The sequence below is a fragment of the Streptopelia decaocto genome, assembly GCF_964273445.1.
Source record: "Streptopelia decaocto genome assembly, chromosome: 2".
Taxonomy (NCBI): domain Eukaryota; kingdom Metazoa; phylum Chordata; class Aves; order Columbiformes; family Columbidae; genus Streptopelia; species Streptopelia decaocto.
In genome coordinates, this window is record NC_138655.1 from 35,787,927 (window position 1) to 35,809,239 (window position 21,313).

The window sequence follows — 21,313 nt, forward strand, 5'->3', positions numbered from 1 at the left end:
TTTACTTGTTCTGTCATTTAGGTTATGATCCTGCTGACCTTTACTTTCATAATTAGACAACTGCTTCAAAGAGTGTAGGATATTAAGGATTACTTGTGTCACTAAAAACTTTTTTCCTACAGAGGAATTCAAAGAACACAGGCAAAATAGAGGTAATGCAGTCAGGAGGAGTCAGGCTCAAACTTTCAGAGCTACTGGGGTGTGGGGGGTTTTTGGTGGTTTTGTTTGTTTGGTTTGATTTGTTTGGGGTTTTTTGGATTTTTGTTTGGGTTTTGTGTGTGTATGTGGTTTTTATTTTTGTGGTGTTTTTTTTTTTTTTTTTGCCAGTCAGTACAAATTTACTAAACAGACTATCTATTGAAACTTCATGCTTCTTTTCTGGAACAGCAACATACAAATTGTTTCACTTAGCTAAGTAAACTGTGGTCTGTGATCATTTTGTCAATGTTCAGTGAATGTAGGAAAGTGTATGTAAATCAATTCCATAAAGTTCAGACCTCGAACAAATGAATAATTGGTACTTACAAGAATAGCTCCTGTGAGCAGGCATGACATCTTCACATGATCTGATGATATGAAAAATTGTAAAAGTTGGAGGGTTTTTGACATATTATCTGGTCCTAACAAATATACTTACATTTGTCTTGGTCAGCTTCCACTCCTTCACTTTCTGTGTCACTCGGCAATATCCAAGGCTGATGAGCAAGCTGAAGCTGTTGTAAGAATTCATCCTGCCACAAACAGATCTATTTTAGATAAAATGACAGAGAATGGTTCTATATAAATGCAGACTGTAGCAAACACTCTAGCCTCAACTAATTAGAGAGGAGAGAGCCTTTAATAAAAAAATCTTGCTGTGAAATAAAACCAGAATGTAAGGAATACTCAGGCTCCATAGAACTTTTTTAATTGATTTCTTTTTTATTTATCTATTCTGAAATAAAAAGGCCTCTTTAGCTATCTATCTGCTATAGCCACAGATATACACACACTCATCCTAGAAATGCAGTGACATGGAACAAAATCTTAATGCAGATGTTCCATCTGTCCCTGAAGTTTTTGGATTATGCCTAGACATGCCATGCACAATTTGCTTAAGTAAGGCTTTGATTTTTCAGAACTTACATTGTCTCCAATCTAGTATGAACAAAGACCTGAAACTTGATTTAGAACCTATGGTTTTATTGGAGAAGGAGAAAGCCTAGGAAAGAAGAATACTATGGAAACTTTCGTCTCCAAGATACCATAAAACTGTAAGCATCAAAATGTAAACGTTTTGCACAGTTGAAAATCCATACACTGCTGAATACATGCTTTAAAAAATGTTTACAATTGTCTCCTTTTTTACATAATGTATATATGTATGTATATAAAAATATTTTTGACACACATACGTATGTGAGCATGTACATACACAGACATATAAAATACTTTGACAGGTTCCTTTGCAATATTCAAGGTGAGAGATGAGACTTGAATGCATAGTTGTATATTCAAAAGCCATTCAAACATGCAAGTCTAGTTTCTAAAAGAGAACTTAAACATTGGCCAGATATCATAAAATTACTGGCCAGATTCTTGCAAGCACCTGAAAGAAAAGGGGGACAATAGCCCTCTCTTCTTTTATACCAGCTGAAAAACAGAATCTACATATTCAAATTTAAATTGTAATGCACAGCACTACAGCATAATTTTTATTGTTAGGCTACCTGGTTTAAAAACAGAACTCAGGCTTGTTTAAATCCGTTCTTGGAAATCCGAGGCCGTTCAATCAAGATCTAGCTCACTGGGAGTAAATTATTAATTCCTTCAGTAATCTGTTAAAAAATCCACGACTGCTGCAATGGCCCAACACTAAGCTCAGGCAGGAGCTCCAGGCCTGCAGCACGCATTGCCATTTCAAGTGTGCTCAGTGTTTGAGAAAGTTGAACTGGGCAAAGTTTTTTGTTCCATGGAACAGGATTCTTGCAGTAGGAGCCAGTGGCTCTCACACAAATCAGCACACTTTCTAAGCTTCCAAAAACACAGAGCAAAAAACTGAGCCAGGCAACAGAACAGAACGGAATAACTGACCAAAAAGAGACTTCTTGACATCGAGTTGTGCTCTGTACACCAGTAAATGGGAGAAGAATTTCTGTTAATCAATGCTGTATTTAAATAAGCTGAAATTTCCCATTGTTGACAACGACAGACCAGTAAAGATTACTGAATACCACTTTAAACTATCTGGGCAAAGTGATTGTAAAATTCCAAGTGTTCAGAAAATGAAATGGCAAACAATGGAGTCAGCAGTATTTTCATCTCAACAGCTATTGATAATCATCACAGAATTGTGTCACTTTAATAAAATCCATCCTAAAGAGATAAGCAGGATTCAACATTCCTTTGTCAATTTATACAAAACACCAAAGGATAACGTAAATGCATAAAAGTATTCCTGCCAAAGGATTTGGAACCCTGATTTATTCATTTTATAGAGATAATAAAACTATTTCTCTAGGTAGCATTTCTTTGCTATAATTCAATTCAGCCTTGAACAGAGCTGATAATAAAACACATCTGTTAGAACTTTGTAAAATTATGTGTGCCAAGAGGCAGAAAGTCATCCACAAAATCTCAGATCATTATAAGTCTTGAGCATTAAGAAACCCCAAAACATTCTTAACAGCTGTTACGTTAAGCACTCGCCAAATTATTTAAGATTTGTGCTATAAAAAGATTAAACCATCCTGAGCTATAGCATGAACTTTCCTAAAACTTAAAAAGAACTCTGAATTGCATTTATCAGTAATATTTTTGTATTTTAGACTTCTGTTACTCAGAAATACATGACAAACTAGGAAGCACATACAAAACCTACAGTGAAAGTTGCAAAATAATTTACATTAATTTACATTATCAGCTTTGAGTTTTACACACTTGTGTTCTGTAAAAGCACACAGAAAGACAGAACTTTGTTGTTCTTCTCCTACCCAGGACGCCTTTGACCTTTTGTCTCCATGGTCAGAGAGAAGCTGTGACACAGAGAACGAAACCACATGGCAACAAATAGGGGGACACCTCTAACATGGCAAAAAACATCACTGAACAGAGATACTTCCTGGGTATGTTCTGTCTAAACCCACTTCTCTAAGTGACCAGGAACTTCAGTGGGCAAAGATAACTTAAAAGACCTCCCAGAATTTCCAGTACAACACTCCAAACATGGGGCTGGGAGTAGCAGATTGGCCAGACCTGTTAGCTACTTTCCGACATTCAAGAGCCTTTACAGCTTGAGAGAGGAAGGACTTCAGTATGAATGTGTCATTTTAGCAGTTTTCCCCTTGGAAGCAGAGCTAGTCCCAAGATGAGTTTTCATTAAGTCAAAGGTCACTTGTGCATGTCAGGAAAGGATAAATAGGGTTTGAGCCAGGTCACTAGCAGCCAAAGTGCTATTGTACCCAGAGAGCAGAGAGAAAGAAAAGAATTTGTCGCTTCTAGAAGGGATTATAACAGAGGATAAGATCCTGCATAGAAATGCTGAGATTTAACACCAGCTTTACAGTGGGCTTGCTGGATGAAACTGGACATGCTATTCTAAATGTAAAACAGGGTAATAATATTGCTCATTTCTTAAAGTTCTTGAGATGTATATGTCTATAGATTAGAAGCATAATATGATACTTTTTGTAAGAGCTATCAGCAAAGCTTGGGATTTGGCAAACAGACATAACAAATCCCAGCAGTTGGAATGGGACTCATGGTTATTAGTACTACAACTACAAAAAGGCTGTGGAAGGAAGCATTTTTAATTGCCTGCCTTGTTATAGGAAAGATCAGAAGTGTTGGACAGACTGGATGTTCCTTGGTGGAGATGCAGTGCCCATTGCAAGGTGCTTTTGGGAGGCCAGACAATAATTCTAGTTGACATAATGTGACTACATATAAGTTAAGAACAGGACTAGGAAGGAAGGAAGGAAGGAAGGGGAGCGAAGTGTTTAGTGAGAAACAATGAAACCATTTCTTCTGAACATTTTTAGTTAAAAATTAATTTCAATTTTTCTTTTCTGGTATGTGAGAAAATTCCATCACACAAGCACACCCACCCCTCAAAACAGGAGACAAAGGGCTTTTGTTTGTCAAAAAAGCAAAATTGTTACAATTACATATTTTTTTCCATGGAAAACTTGTGGTTTGAAAATGCGTCAACTGTCAGTGAAGATACTTTCAACAGAACTGTAGTCACCTTCAGTCCTCGTGTCTTAAGTTGGATATCCAGTTCTAGGCAAAGAAGTAGCTCGAGTTACAGGATTAGGACACTGCCATTCAAACACCAAATGAGGATTTTTTTCTACCACCAAATTTAAGTAAGATTTCCTCTCCAAATTCTTTAGTTTTAGAGTAATGTGTGCCTCATTTCCTTTCTTTCATACTAAATAATGGAGGCCATACACTTAATTGCAAGATTACACTAAGTATCAAATATCTGATTTTCCTACAAGCATCTCTAAGCGATATTAACAACATTTTTATTTTTTTAAAAAGTCATTAGACTGATAATACATTGTGTCAAGTGTCATACCCAACCGATTTTTGAAACAAATTATACTTCTGAGAAACAATTCTCTAAAGGTCTGACATTTTTGTCAGTCTTGGAATAAAGTTCTCCAGGCATTGACAAATGGATTACAAGAGATTGGTAATAAATAGTGGGAACTGACTTATTCTGTTATTAAAAAATTAGCAATCTAGACATACAGGTCCTTCTCAATACAATATAGAAAGACTGGCATTTCCTGAGGAAAAAAAAATCACCTTTGTAAGGCATGTAGCTGAGATAGACAGCAGGGCTATTCTTTCACAGACAGGTGCTTTTATTTCCACTGCCTACACCCTAAAGTTATCCTTAAGGCAGCTAACGTTAGCAGAGGAGAATCCCACTCAAAATTTACAAGGTACTTTAACTTTTTGTTTTGTTTTGTTTTAAACAGAAACTAATCCTGTAAAATCCATTAATATGGGACAGGAAGTTTTATGCTCTGAATCAGCCTAGTTAACATGCACATAGTACCAGACAGTGATTCAATGAGGCTGGACATTTTTTCATTGCTGTTCTGTTTTGTGCTTCAGAGATTTTGTCCATTCAGTGATGCCCAACTGATCATTCCAATGTGTTGAAAAAATTAAAGAAAAAGCAGAACAAGGAAATATTATGCACCACCAGCGCAGCAGGGAAAAAGATAACCTAGAATCATTAAGATAAGATAAAAGCTGTGTTTAATAATCCAGAGGTATGCAGCTCTTAGAAACTGTTAGGCTAATAGAACTGCTATGCATCATGCAGGTAAAGTCCTACAGAGCCCATGGAAAATTTGGGGGGCACGAGTGTTTCAGTATGGTTTCTGTAATAATCCTGATATTGTCTAATCAGTACCTCACAAAGCTGAGCAGTATTTCCTTGCTAATTTTCTCATCCTTATATTTCAAATTCTTTTCAGAGTGGTAAGTTACTTTAGGTATACTGATGTTACTTCAACATAGGACACAATCTAGTCTTCACATTATAGGAGCTCTTAAACATAGCAAAAACATTAAATCGAAAATCTTACTTCTGATAAACTGCTTCTCTGAGTAGTGACAGTTCCAACAATGTCTCCACTCATTTGCACAGAGAGCCCTGAAGCAGCGCTGAGGGTCCTCCCCATTTGGCTCTTAGATGTCAAAGATCTGCTTCTTTGCATACTAATGATTCCTTCCCTATTTCCTTGGTTGCTAGGGGTAAGAGGCCGTGACAGCAAGCTATTCGGGGTCACAGGTCTGCTCCCCGGAGCTGATGGAGTTGGTGGCCTGTTGGTTTGTGTCCCAGGTGTTGGAGGCCTACTGTTAGCAACGCTGGAGACCTGTGTTCTGCTGTTAGTGGGCAGCGGTGGTGATTTGCTTCCTTGAAGCTGAATGTTCTTCCCCGTCTGAGTTGGCACTTGAGGCCTCGGATTTTGGCCTTGTGTAGTTTGAAGATTGCCTTGATGGTCAGATGTAACTAAACCATGATGTTGGATACTAGGGCTTCTTGAGAGCCTTGCTTCTTCCCACAGCGCTAGGTCCTTCTCAATTTCTGTGCACACACACACAAACAAAAAAGGAAGAAACTCACTTTCTGTTTCTCTCTGGTTTAAAACTCCTACTGATTTTCTCCAACGTAAGTGACAACCTGAAGCTGTGTAGAGAGCATCTATTCACCCTTAAAATAGAAAGCATCAGAATTAACAGTTCAAATGTTTGACAAGCATTTCCTCAACATTTATTTACATTTGATTTACGGCAAACACAGCTATCCCACAGAAACAAAATATTACCATTTCATTGGCAGTCAATACAACCTATGGAAATCCTGCTCATTTCTTAAAAGCTACCTCTCTGTGGCTTTTGCAGTTTCTCATTACTATCAAACCAAGATGGAGCAGTGAGCTAAACTTGCCATCCTCAGCTGCAGTGCAGTGACTTTTGCTTCTGGCCTATCTGTCTATTGCCCAACCAAAACTCTGGGGGAAATGACCCTTGAACTCCCGCACATCTGGATCTGTGATCCTGTTTCAATCTGAATTTTGTGCTCTGTCCTGCTGTCAGTGCCACAGCAGGTGATGGGGTCAACAACATCTAGAATCCAAGGTGAAAAGATGGCCACCATTTCGTGGTCAAGTCCCTACACAGCCCTTAAACAGCCATAAGGAATAAGATCCTATTTAAAAACAGAACAGATCAGGATAGCGATGAAAAGTGTCTTCTGAATTCATTTAAATCATATTAACACTTCTAATGAATTAAATCAGACACATCCAACAAAGTTAGGCAAGGGTCGCTGGAATTTATGTTAGCATTGCTAACATATTGAAAGTCCTTGCAAGTAAAAAGTCAAGCTTAAGAACAGTTTACTCAAGTTTATTTTATCTTACACAATTGTCATGAATTTTCACTCTTGCTGGCATGTACTCTACCATAACTTGGTTTTTGATAGGGACAGTTGGTTATCGTTAGAACAGCAATGGCATTTCCCATTAAACTGTGTAAGCCACAGTCCCAGAAGCTGTAAATCAGCAAGGTTCTATTGATTTAAACATCTATTAAGTGAACTTACATAAAATTAGCATTTCATCTTTATAAATATATAAAAAATTTCAGGTTCTAGAAGTCCCCAAAGAAACAGATTCTAAATTGCATATTGGAAAAATCAAATTTTCTTTCATTTGTGTTTACCAGTAGGTATAAAAGGAATGCTGTATGTAAAATAAAGACAGGCCACCTTTAACACTAACTTATTTTGTAGTAACATCTTGAAACTGGAAAATAAGCTCCGTTAATTTCCTGTTACTAGTCTAATCCAAGATATTTCACACATTTCAATTGCTATTACTAGAAAAGCTGATAAAACTAAAATGTTTGTGAAAGCCTCAGTTAAAATTGTATCAATTCATTAAAGATTAATTTTTGTTAGCTGTTGCTGTTAGCAAATTTCAAAGCATAGCTATTATTTCGAGCACAGAGTTGGTAATATTTCCAATTGCTACCTTGCTGACCTCTTAAAATTCATTATTTCCATTCTGAAATAATTATGTCTTGAAGTACTCTTCCATTATGCTTTTAAAAAAATCGATACACATCACTTCGGAACTTGTAAGATGCCTGGAAAAAAATCAGGGGCCAATAAATGACAATGTGGGCTAGCTGACTTAAACCAAATGAGGAATATGTTATTTTAAAGATTCATCCTAGCCTATGTCTTTGCAAAATTACAGACATCTAACTTCCCCACGATGATTCAGTATGCTAAGAAATTATCTAAATATTGAATGATTTAATAAGAGTTAAATAAACACTTCATTCTGGTTCATGTTTCCTTAATTCCATGTAGTAATCAAGCCTGCGGATAAACCAATTATTGTAATCATTTCTCCACATATAATTAACATCTTTCCATAGTGCAATTATTCAGCTTTATTTAGCACACATCCTCTTTTTGATTTTGCTTCAATATCAGCTTTTCATCCAGAAGGAAAAGGAAAAAAACATCACACATCTCCAACTTTTCAGTATTATCTGATCCATAGTAAATACCAGAACTGAATTAAGACTAAGGAATTTTTAAATCCCTTGTCAATGCCATTTAAAGGAAAATAAAATGCAGGCAACAGAGCAACACAAAGATATTTTACTTTCATATGAGAAATACCAGAACAAGGATATGATTAATAATTTGCTTACAAACTGTTCATATATTCAACAGTTCTTCTTGTGACAAAATATATTCTAGAAGTATCCAGTGACCACAGAGTCAGTGTAACAAACCGAATTGGCAAGATACTGCAATTAACTATCAAAAAGAAAAATATATTCTCCACTTGTGTGTGATATGAAGCAGCCGCAGTAATATAAGAGACTGGACCTTAGAGAAAAGTATTACCGATCCATATGTAGAGAAGGAAAAGCAAACTGATTGCTTCAATACCTGATTTTATAATCAGGTATGTAAATATCAAATATCAAGATACTGAAGCAGTTGCTGGCAGTTGGTGCTAGTCCCTAATTTAGGCACAGGCACCAAACTATGCCTTATGTTAGGAGTGAGTTTTATCCAGCACATAGTCTATAAGAGAAAGCCAGGCTCCTTAAGAGCGTGTATCTGAGACAGGGGACCACACTTCAGGATTAGACAGGTCTTCTAAGTCATAATTCAGGCATCTAAATGACTGCCAACTATTGCATAGAATTAATAGGTTCCAGTGTGTTGGTAAGAGAACTGAAACAGGGAGTCTTGCTGATATAAGAGACACTTGAACTTTTGCAAATGTATCAGACAAATAAGGCTAAGCAAAACCAGAGCATTATGAGCTGATTTCTTCATGGAAATGGCGTTATCTTTGTCTGTGACAGGAATGATTGTATCAAGCAGCATTGGGGTTATAATGAGACATGAATTATTAGGAATACAAGAGTTCAATGTCTAATAATCAGGTTGTTTTCTTGTGAATTTCTCAGGCAGGAAAAAGTTACTGAACGGCAACCTCAGGTTACAGTGTTACTGAAATAATGGGCCGCAAGCCAAATGACAAGAACAGTATTGATGTGAGAGAGAAGACCTTGCAGGTCCCACAACAGCAGACAGAATCTCAGAGACTGCGTGAATGTCAGCTTACAGTCAATTCAGTATTTAAAATTCCATATTCTATTAAATATGGTAGTTATTACTGTCAGCTTTGTCAAGGGAGATCTGAAGGAACTGCATGTTTCAGAGCACAGTGCATACCAAAACACCCTGTACGACCATAGAAGTGTGAGCAGTCAGGACATAAATCAAAGCAGGCAGATCTTCACCAGACCCCTCCTGAGGGTCAACTGCAGCAACACAGGGGAAGGCAAGTGCTACCTCAGTGCAAGAGGCCCCTGGGGTACCCAGGTCCCTGGTCGGCCACAGAAACCTGATGCCCACAGCAGGGCCTGCTGGTCTCCTGGTTCCTACTAGATGTTCCTGGCAGTTTCAGCTTGGAGAGGGGGTTAATGGATTTTCAGTCTAGTGTGTTAGTGGCTGCATCTCTAATAGCTACAATGCCTTGAACCTGTCAAAAAAATGGAATGACAGTATCTCTGTTGTCAGAAACAAAACCCGCCTAAAATAGTTCTTGTTCCATTACAAGCAAACAAATTTTCTAATGAGCTTCCCTCATTGTGCCCGTAGCTTTGTCTTCTGCCTTGACTTTAGCTGCAACAGTCCCTACACAGAAGTACAACAGCTGTATCTCTCTTTACAGAGGATACAGCTCCCAAGCCTTTCACACTAGCATTATTGGCAGGGTAAATGTCCAAAGATTTTTAGAAAATCACACTGGAAGTGGGAAGTTCTCTGTCTCACTCTCTGAAATAAGGGTTAGATACATTTCACATTTCTCCCTCCACCTTATATATACAGTCTTTACGTTCCAGTTTTGCATTATTTTTCACAGAGTTGGCCCATGAAGCACAGCTTTTACCATATGATAAATAGCAAGCATAATACAGGACTACCACGCTATAGGTCTATGTCATACCTTATAACTGAAGCTGAAGATAGAAAAATGCTGATTACATAAAGCAACAAACTGCAAACTATATTTTAGGATATCCCTTACTAATTTTCACAGAGCTCTGAAACATATTTTCATTGAAAAATGGGGTTTTGTTTGACCTTTTAGAAATGGATACCCCACTACACACAACAGTCTTCACTTAGCCAGAAGTCTCATGAACAAGGTGGGCTTTTCCTGCAAAGCCATCTATTCTCAAGCTAAAGGTCCACTGCAGCCTCTTCTCAAGACTTTTCAACTGTAGGTGAAGCATCAGTATCTCCTTATTGCATAAGTGTTGGTGAAATGTGAAAACAACAAAGGTGCACTATTAAGCTGCCAAACTGCAGTATATTTAATGCAGTTTAATTACTGTTTAATTACTGTATTTACTGTAATTACAGCAAAGTTCGTTATGTCTACAAACACAACTGTGATGTTTCTCTTCATTCAAGAAAAAGGGAAGTTTAAAGTTTTTATCTGTTTTCATCAGCATGTGAGATAGATAATTTTTTCCTTTGTCTAAATATTGGCAGAGCTAGCTGGGTGACTACTACAAGCCGTTTCATTATCCCTTGCTACCATACATACCAGCCAGGTGTTTCTCCATGGTCTGAAGTTCTTTTGCTGCTAAGGAGTCCTTAAAGAGTTTCTGCCTTGGGGAACTTCCAGGTCTGACAACCATGGCATCCAGGGTCCAAACTGTCTGAGACTTTCACAGATAAAAAGAAAAGGCAACACTTTTAATCTAGTTTCAAATTTACATGTGAAACAACAATTTAAAAAAAATGTCCTAATTTAGAATAGTGAATCTGGTGCTTTTTATACAGAATATATAACAAATTGCAACAATATTGCAAAATATTACAAAATATCATGTCTTACCTTAAATAACTTAAATAGTAGGCATTACTTAAAATCAACAGTTCTAAAGTAATTAAAATATATGCCTTCACACAAGCTCTTGTTCCACACTGAGACATCGTAACAGGACAAATTCTTCAATTATTTACATTCTGCACAGTTCCAGTTATTTAGTGGGGGTTGCACTTTAAACTACCATAACATTTGGCAACACATCTCTGTAAAGCAGAACTTCTGGAAACATCACAGAAATTCCTAATCAAAGTTGCCAGTGCTGTTTTATCACTGCAAGAAGTTTTCCTTTCAGGAACAGCAACTAAATCACCAGGGCAACACAGCAGTTTGGAAGGGATGCCAGCAAACAGACCACCTCCACAGGCACCTCACTATTGAACACTGTGCTGTTCAAAATTATCTGCACTTTCTGGAACCCACTCAATACAGTTTCAATAAATTATTTCAAAATATACTATGAGGTGAACTTGATACTGTTTTTTTAATGTTTTTTTGAAGTATCCCCAAAATATATGACCAAGTGTGCAAGGCTTGGTCATAAAAACAACAAACGAAACCATTCTTTTTTGTCTTCCTTTTTAGAAAAGTAAGCATAATTCTACAGAATTAATATGTTATATGGGATATATTTTACATCATTTTAATATGTTCCAAATAAACACTGCCTTATATGCGACCCAACACTGTGAACCACACATGTTTAAAATATGTTATCATAGATTCATATTTATAAAGCAACAGCAATACTGTTATGCTGCATAAGGTTACATTAAAAAGCCTAGTCATATTTACCAGCATATGAAATAGTTCAAAGCTGCAGATAATTCTGTTGGTATTAACTCACAACACTTTTAGAACACTAATGACATTTTTTGATTTGCCAATTGTGTTTTACACTAGTTCTGCTCTGGGTGAAGTTACCCATATTCAATCCCAGGTAAATACAACGGAACAGCTAAATAAAACAGTAAGTTACTCAAAGTGGAACTGATCCTGCAAACACGTGTATGCCAGACATATCACTACACCTGATTCACCCATTCCCTCAAGAGATTTTGAGAATTCGTTACTTCAGTCCTCATTATGAATTCTCCATCCAAACCATAATCTGGCTTGTTAAGGTTTCTACAGAATATTAACCTGTATTAAATTACTGCCATGTCTAAATGTCTAATACATATTAGTTACCCAGCATCAATCTCTAGATGGAAGAATATTTTATTCTGTGAACAATCCCTCTGAAATAAATGAAATTCATAAGGGATGGGAAGGGTGAAGAGAACCTGTAACAAAACTCTAATATTTCAATTTTCAGCCTATTGTTAGATATACTCTAGTCCTCAGACTTTTATGGCAGAAAAAGACCATTCTTATATACATTTTATAGTGTATATTTTTGTACAGGAGAAAAAACAGCAGGACTTCAATAAAGACTATGGTGGAAAAAATCCACAACATTGTTAGGATGAATCCTTTTTGAATATACAATTTCATGTACAAATACAACTCCGATTAAATATAAAATAAAAAACTAGTCAGTACTCCATGGTAATACTGGAAGACCAGACTGCTCTTCTAATATTCTTCACACTGACTATTCAAGTTCATAATAATCAAATTATTATGGGTTTTCAATAACTCCCTAATGTCTTCAAAACACCGACTTCCAAATGTTAGCCTGGTGAGAGGCTCTCACCCTCTGTCTCCTATTTTCTGGAAGTGAAATGGCTGATCTTTCTCTTCTACAAACCCCTACTGTTTCTTCTTACCTTCTGCCTTTTCCTCTACTGTACTTCTTTCCTTTAAGCATAGCAATCACGTAAGACACAACTAAAGTGACTGTCTAGGCAAAGGCAGCTCCCTACTGCCTGTAGCAGAACTTAGAGATAAATGGAGAAAAATGATTCTTCAATTGTAATCATCATAGTGCTTTAGCTGCTTATAAAAACATAACCAACATTTCAATTAAATCACTTGCAATTACGAGACTCCAAATCACAAGGATCATCAAACACAGCAATATCTTTCTATGTTTCAATACAAGTTTTAAAATCTTGGATACGTTCATGTGAGACATATGCCTGTGCATAAGCACATACAGGCATGCAAAGTCAGGCATACACAGGCACTTAATAAATATTTGTGTCTGTCTTCATCCTGTTAACACACAGCTACAAAGACACACAGAGTTTGTGTTCAGTTCTGGATGTAGCACAGATATTTACATTCTTCCTAAGAATAAATATTAATCTTGTAAACGATTTAAAACAAATACATTTACATTTATTCAGTCTCTACCATTACATATTGTTATATGTTCAAATAACCTTTCAAACACACAGTTTCAACATGCTGTGAAATTAATGAGGTCATTTTGGACTAATTTTTTCCTGAATTTTGCAACTCTTCCTGTGCACTTTTCTGTTGTATGTAATATCATACGCTTATGGCATTTTGTTAGGCTATAACTTCATAAAAGCTTCATAAAATACCAGAACAGTATTGCAATACTAGCTAGAGAAGATGAGATATTCAATATTAACGATTTAATGTAATGATAAATTATGTGCTTGTAATAGTGTCTTTGCTCACTTGATAGAAAACAATAATGATCTGGAAGAAAATGGCACAAAAGTCTGTGACATTAAAACTGTAGTGTAATCATTTTTTGTTCCTTCTCTGAAGAAAAACATTTCAGGGCTAGAGCCAACAACATTTTTGGAGGCAGGGTCCGGTAACCATTTTTTCTATATATCTTAATAATGCTGAACATAAAAAAAATAATTCTTAGCAATTTGAGAGTATGAGTTCATCTAAGTGAATAATGCATAAACACAGACAGAGGTTCTCAGTGTTTCCAGCACACAATTTATGCAACAGCCTTATTCCTAAAAGATAAACGCAAGCTGAAAGTAGGGGATGTTATTAAGGAGGCTTTGGAAGCACATCAGTTCAAATGCAAGGATAAATGAAGTTGTACAGCTCTAGCACAATTCACTGGTACCCCCTCTCCACCGGATGGATGGCAGCAGTTCAGATACGTCACTTAAGAAAGAGATTCAGCCTTCCAATCCATTTATTTAAAACTTCTTATTTGTCTTCTCCAAAAACTGTCCTTTGTCTGCTGGTCAGGAATTGCAGAGATAACACATGAATGTCAATTAACTTGTACTTTAATAACAATTACAGTAGACTGAATGTAGTTGAAAAACATGGCATATATGTATGAAGACTGTGCATATAAGTAGTCCTTTGAATTCCTTCACTATCTTTCAAACTACAATTGCCCTTGATCATTCATTAAGCTCTATAAATATTAGCACAAAATTTATAAATGGCCTATTTATATTAACAAGATTAACAAGATCTGAATATGAGGATGTTCCTGAAAGACACCCTTGACTTTCTAACTTGTAGAAACAGCTCTGGTCGCCATTCATCACCTTCAAACTTTGAAGGTGAAGCAATGTCTCTTTGCACCAGAAATATGTTCAAACTAAGCTCTCAGGATACATTTGTCAACTTGGAAGGTCAACTGTGTGTGCATTTCTCAAGTGGTCTTCTTTACATATCATAACAATTCATACACAATACACTCATTAGTGCTTTCTTTACTTAGATCACTTAGACAAACTACTGCTAAAATTAAAAACTACAAACAATAAAGCCAAAGGTAATCTCCCTCATCACTGGTTCCCTGAACTTCTGCAAAATAGCATAATTGAGTGGGAATACCACAGTGGAACAGAAATACAATTAAGGAGGTCACAAATAAAAAAGTTTTTCCAAGATCATTATATGTGCCTCAATATGCAGCACAATCTTAGTTTGACAACATACATCAGCATAGCTTTTAGCCCTAAAAAAATGCAGTGTGGATGTGAAATGTCTTGATCTTGCCATCAAGGCAAGACGTGACACAGGCTGTGTAACACCCACTGACATCTGGGGAGTTCTACAGAGACGCAACATTTCAGAATGGCTAAGGACAAGAAGAAGGCCTCCAAATTACCTACAATATCATCTGGAAATCAACTGCTTGTCAGAAAATAAATTACTCTTTCTTGCTGACCACAAAAAGTGTTACTAAACTGCAGCAATACGTCATTCAGAGTAAAACATGCAAATATTCATGCCCATTGCCGCACACACAACATCTCTTTTCAGGTATGGAAAGAGTCCCCCACCTCACAAGTGAAAAGACTTTTTCATTTTTAAAGATTATATGAACAGTATGATCACGATGAAACACGGGAAAGGAGCTGAAACCCGATTAATTAGTTCTTGGCAAGCTGAAAATATATGCAATGCATTTTGATTGAACTTTTTCTTCTAGTTTTGCTAATCAACTGCAAATTTTATTGATAACTTCAGGAGACAGTACTGTAGGAAAGACAAGCACACTTAGCTTTCTAAGTATAACCTACCATTTCTATGCTGAATAGCTTAAATATCTTAAATAGATACATTTGAGTGATATCCCTCCAGTTACAAAAAAAATATCCCCTTTATTGAATAATTTATTTGCAAGCATCCCTTCTGTTCTGACCAAGCAGCTGGCAAGGACAGTTGTTATTCAGGCAGCGGAACTTTTTGTGCAATGTTTTGTTTGAAGGTTCTTCACACAACATTCATCTTCTTTAAGAGCTCACCAAATGCTTAATCTTTCAGCTTCCGCAGTCTGTCCAAGGACATAAGATGAGCTAGTCAACATGTTTTTTTGGTACTGTAAAAATAATAAACCTCCTCAGAGCTCTGTTGCAATATTGGCAGAAACCTCTAATCCCCACCTTCCACATTAGGGCCTGTTCTACTTGAAATGCCATGTAATTGAAATTACAAGCTTTCTGCTTCCCATGGCAGTCAGCCAGGCACATTTTACGCTAAACCTTACACTACAAAAATGGCACTTCGAGTTAACTTACACATAGTCTTTCTGTTTACAGGCAAGAGAGGAGGTAATATATGGACACTTGGGAATCACATTTGTTTCAGTTTCTGAAATGGAACATTTGTTTTTTTCAGTCCTGTTTTATTTACTGTTTATTTTTTGTCATGCCCCAGAAAAGAAAATTTCAGACAGGTAAACAGAAGGCACTCCTTGATTTTTTTTTTATTTACATATTTTTTTTAGAAGTTCAGAAAACCCTTTCCATTTAAAATTACATTTGAGAGGATTCCATATTTTCAATAAAGAGCATCCGCCCTTCCGTCTGCCCCATGAAAAATCTCCTTGGAAGCACTAACCACACGCTGGATGCAACACCTGCAAGGGGGTCTGAGGAACTGCACCTGTGGGGAGCGGGAGCCCTGCTGGAAGCAGCCCCTACCCCTGGGGCAGGGAGATGGGGCACCCCCCACATCACACCCGAGGGGGCACCCGAGGGGGCTGGAAGTTTGCAATATGCAACAATATATCAGCAAAAATAATACCAGCAAGTAAGGAGTGAAAAAATATTTAAGTACTCCAGGTGCTCTCTGAAGTAAAAGAGAATTTTAAAAGTAAGAAATAATTATTTTGCAGCTGTATGTACAAAATGCTGTATCTATTTTATGAAATTTGTTTTAAAATAGGGAAAGCCACAACCAAAGAAGTCCAAGGTATGTAATTCAAACTACTGGCTTAACTACTTGCAGGAAATACCACTTATGTCCCAAGAACCTTAATATTATGTTCTTCTACTATCTTGTAGTGTTAATTTAGCTAATAGTAAATAAATGTACACATTTTCAGGGATTTTTTTGACTAGCTGTGGAAGAGTTGCACTAATCTAATATTATTATTATTTTTACAGAAGATTTAATGTTAAAAGTTAAAATTAAAGATTTTAACTTTATGTGCCTGCACTTCCACATACTTGGATTTGAAAACTTCTGTATCAGAACACACTACTTTTGTGTGTAATATATAAATATGACCTTTAAAATTCATACTACCTCACAAGCACACTGCTGTTGTTCCTGATGTGGTAGTGGGACCTAAAAATACTTGTTTTAATAACTAAGCTGCTAAATGCTAAACAGTGATCCCAATCCAGAAAACAGTTTGTAGATTTAGTTAAATACTAAAATTAAATACTAAAAGTTTAGGTGATTTAGAGCTGCCAATTATACTCAAACACATACAAGTAATTAAGTTACTTCTCAGCATTGTTCCCAGGCAAAATAGTGGGAAAAGTAAAAAAATTTCTGACAACTACAATTTAAATCATGTATCACTGGAGTATAGCTGTATTTAACATACACTGATAGCAAGATCTACCATTAAGGAATTCTGTATTTATCACAGAAAATCCGTGTGTGTATTCCTCCGAGGAAAGCAACTGGAAATTTCCAAAGCAGTATGGAAAACAGGAAAAAACTTATTTAAAACAAAACACCTTTATGAAACAATTAATTAGAGTATTTTTTCCACAGTAATAAAGAGCAAAAACCCAAGGCAAATTCATGCAGAAATGCCTTTTGCAGTTGGACAACTTTTTTTTTTCCACAGTTTCTGTTACACTTGAATTGGTTTGCCTTAGATGGATAATCTGCGAAGAAAAATATACCTTTTTATGTGCACAAGCAAGGCGAGTGAATGCAAAGATTCTCATAAAACTAAACAAAAAGAACAAATCATAAGTCTTGTTAGATCCAGGTGGTAAAAGAAGCAACTCAGAGGGAAGGCAAAGGCTACTCAATGTGAATTGCCCAGTGCACATACCATCTTTTTTTCTGTTAGTCACTGTAATTTAGGTAAATTCCCCTGATACCTTACCTTTCCATTTCTGTCAGAATTCAAGCCCACCTAATTTTTTCCTAATATCCCTTCAGCATTTTCTTAAAGCTTGCTAGCCAAATATTTATAAAACTCCTTCACAGAAACATAAAGAAAACAGGACTCTGAGTTCACCACATTGCAAAAATCTCAAGAAAAAGCTTTGCATTTTGCCTAGCACTTTTTGTTACACTAAATATTTGTCAGAAAATGAGCCCTGCAGTAAACGAGGATCTCTAAGGACATTTTGAATGCTTGCTTCCACTTGGAATCCTTGCAAAACACTTGGGAAGAGTGCCGATTCCTGTAAATACTTCAAACTGCTTTTTCCTAGCTTTACTTGTTTATTCATTCAGTACGCCTTGTTTGGGATTGTGCAGCACTGGAAATGTAGGTTCATTTTTCAAATATCGGCTCTCTTTGTGAAAAATAAAGCATAGCAAAAGATTCTATTAAAAAAGGCTCAAAGTGAAAAGGTCTAATTACATAAGCTTCCAGATTCTTCAGCAATATAACAGTAAATATATACAATGTTAAAAGGAAATCATAATGTAAGCACTGTGTAAATTACAGGAACCACATTATAGCCATAGATGTTGCCTATCTCCTCTAAGTTTGGCATCCAGATTGCTTTAGTCTCCGTATCAAGGACCTTACATGTCGACTTACACATGGGACACAAAAAAAGAACCCGCACAGCTCTTTTCTAAAGATCCTTATGCGTAATTCTTGCTGCTTTATCCCACATTTTTTCTCAAAACGCTTCTCCTCTGAAGGCTGAGAGACTTTTAAAGAACATTTGCCAAATATACATAAGTAGAGAGAAATTTATGATAATGATCCATTTAAATAGCAACAGACTCAAATTACCCTATTGGAATGCAGCACCAGTATTAAACGTGGCACATCTTGAACCAGATCAGGAATTTTTACATGTAATATGCACATTTGTGTGAATGCCATGAACCAATTTATCCAATTTATGAGAAATGTCTGATCAACATCATAGTTATTTTATTTTTCCCTCATCTTGTATCTCATATAGTATCTCATATCTCATATAATATCTGAAAATCATTTCAAGTCACAAGAATGTATTTTGGTATCAATTCTGAAGTAATTTTTACAGGCATATTTCTTACTGTTTTTGAAGGATTTGTGGGAATCCATTGCAAGAATGTATTTATCTTCACAGCCTTCCTATGAGGAACCCCAGTTTTACCTCTATATTTTATATGTCACAATTGTCAAAGAATAAATTATTAGGGGACCTTCACTGGAGGTTATTAGGGGACCATGGAACAGATCTCTATTCCTACAGAGCCCTAAAAGGCAACAACATTTGGAACATTTTTCTCTTTTTGAAAAGATACAGTTGCAGTCAAAGAGACTGTTGGACAGATAAACCTTATTCTGAATAACAAGCCATTTCAAAGAGCTAAAAGCACACAATCGGCCAGCTACACACTATTTAAGCAAGAGTTTAAAGACATGAAATGCAAAATAAACCCCAAAGCAGATGGAGTAAGAGTGATGGGTTTACGGCTCCTCAGTAACTTAAGCAAAGGAATTCTCCAAGAGCTCAGGGAAGGGCCACCAGCTGCCTTGGCCCCGGGGAGAGGGGGATTGTGGGCAGAGCAATAGCTGCACTGGCCATGACAACGACAGCCCGTCTGGATTTCAGGGATTCAGGACAGTCAACCTGGCTGCCTCTGTCAGTCTGCTGCTCCAGACAACCTCACCTGTGCCGAGGACTAGCAGAGCATTAAATGATGCATGTGCATATGGTTTGTCCATCTGTAAGCAGGCACACACAGAGTGTATATCTCAAAATACTCAGTTGGAGGCTGTATACTTCTGTAGTGAGATTTTGCTAATAAATCTAGTGATCTTTTGTTCTCCTCATATCTTTATTTGTCTGTGTAATTCAATTTATTTGACACTCTTTCCCTATGCTACTTCTGCAAAACTGCTAAATCAAAGCTGGTAGCTGTGGGTCCAGATCAGTAAGAAAAACAAGACTCTAGAAAGTGCTGCAAAATTTATTACACCTTTCTGTTCACTGGTGTGAAGAAGAAAGGAGGTTCGAGAAAGAAGCTCAAAGCAATAGCAACTAAAGTTCTGCTCCTTACTCCTTTTGCCCAATATCCACAAATGCCCTGTGAAGTTCTCCAAATGCTCAAATAGCTTTAGGGATTGATCTGGAACTCCCTGTCTGCCAGCTGCTTTGATAACTCTAGTTGGAAATATGTTCAGTATTTAGCAGCTTTAGTAGTACCTAATCAGCTGCCTGAAAGACTGCAGGATCAGTCTGTATTATCATTTTTCTTCTTTCTTTAATGCTGCCGTTTTCTCCTTAGCTGACAAATACCGAGTCTTTCTTTTCACTATCAACAGTAAAGTGTGCTATAAACCAGTATTGCTATGGTTGAACATGAATTAACATAGCCTCGTACAGCTACCTACAATTTTGCAAAAACAAACAACTCTTGTCAAGTTATTTGCCTCAGAAAAAGAGCAAATCCCTTCTTTAACCTATATTCAAATTTCTTATGCAATATAACTAGAACCAAATTCTGATTAGATAATATTTCAAAAATTACTTTATTGCTGGTTATATTTTTCTGCAAACTGCAAATCCACAAAGATTTTCTTGAATTTCAAAATAAAAGAACTGATGAAAATATTACCAAGCATAATACTTCATTCTTTTTAAAGCATGTAAATTAGCCATAGACTTTAAGTAGACACCTCTTGTTTATTAGTTTCCAAGCAAAAGATACAAAAAAGCTAAATTATAGATGAGATATTATCATGTCATCTTTCATAAAGAAATTTAGAGCTTGAATTATTTTGTTCTCTTATTTTTTTTTAAATGGAATATTATCTGGTAAAATGGATATTTGACTAATACTTAAGAACATACAGACATAGTATAAAATGACTGCACTTTCAATGGGAGATATACATGTAAGTCCAATAACATATGATTTTGTATGAGATAATAATTTATTTCAAAATATCATCATTCCTAGAATGAAAAATTTAAACAGCCAGAGGTAAACAGATAAATTAAGTTTTCTTCTCTCTAGGATGACAGTGCTGGCAAGCACAACTTTTATCTTTATGCAAAATCTAAGTTTATCAAACTGTTTTTAAGAATCAGTTTATTGATAACAGAAGATACTTACAGAACCTGCCACTTGAGATGTACTCTGAAATTCATCAATAACTTCCGTAAGTGTTTCAACCCCGGGTACTTGAGCTGTTCCAAAGAGGTAGAAGAGAAGTAAATCACTCTAATTAAGTAAGCATTAAGTCACTTTGAAAATAAAATGCCTATAAATCAACTGCTGGGAACCTAAATGTGGGTACCGTAAACACGCTGCTTTTCAGTTACACTTCAATGGATCTTATTTATGTCTGATTTTATATCTGATTCTAATTTATCAGCTTAATGCAATGTGGAACAGTGTCTCTAACACAATTAGGGTGATAAGCAAGCTACCTTCATCTGCCAAGGTGTCCCACAGGTTATTCATTATTTTTACTATTAGAACTAAATACTGTTCACCCTTTACAAAAGCGACTATTGGATCTTCAG

The 21,313-nt window shown here is 36.3% G+C and overlaps 1 protein-coding gene across 1 annotated transcript in view; it reads right to left on the minus strand.

Annotated features, from left to right (window-relative positions):
• Positions 1–521: 521 nt before the first annotated feature.
• LOC309435810 (uncharacterized protein C8orf34 homolog) overlaps positions 522–21,313 on the minus strand; it is a gene marked incomplete at both ends in the record, with an annotated part of 142,163 nt that continues 121,371 nt past the window's right edge. Inside the window, 6 exon segments of the mRNA XM_082044554.1 lie at positions 522–557; positions 561–620; positions 624–731; positions 5,589–6,091; positions 10,662–10,782; positions 20,901–20,974. Of these exon segments, the coding sequence (XP_081900680.1) occupies positions 522–557; positions 561–620; positions 624–731; positions 5,589–6,091; positions 10,662–10,782; positions 20,901–20,974 (902 nt within the window).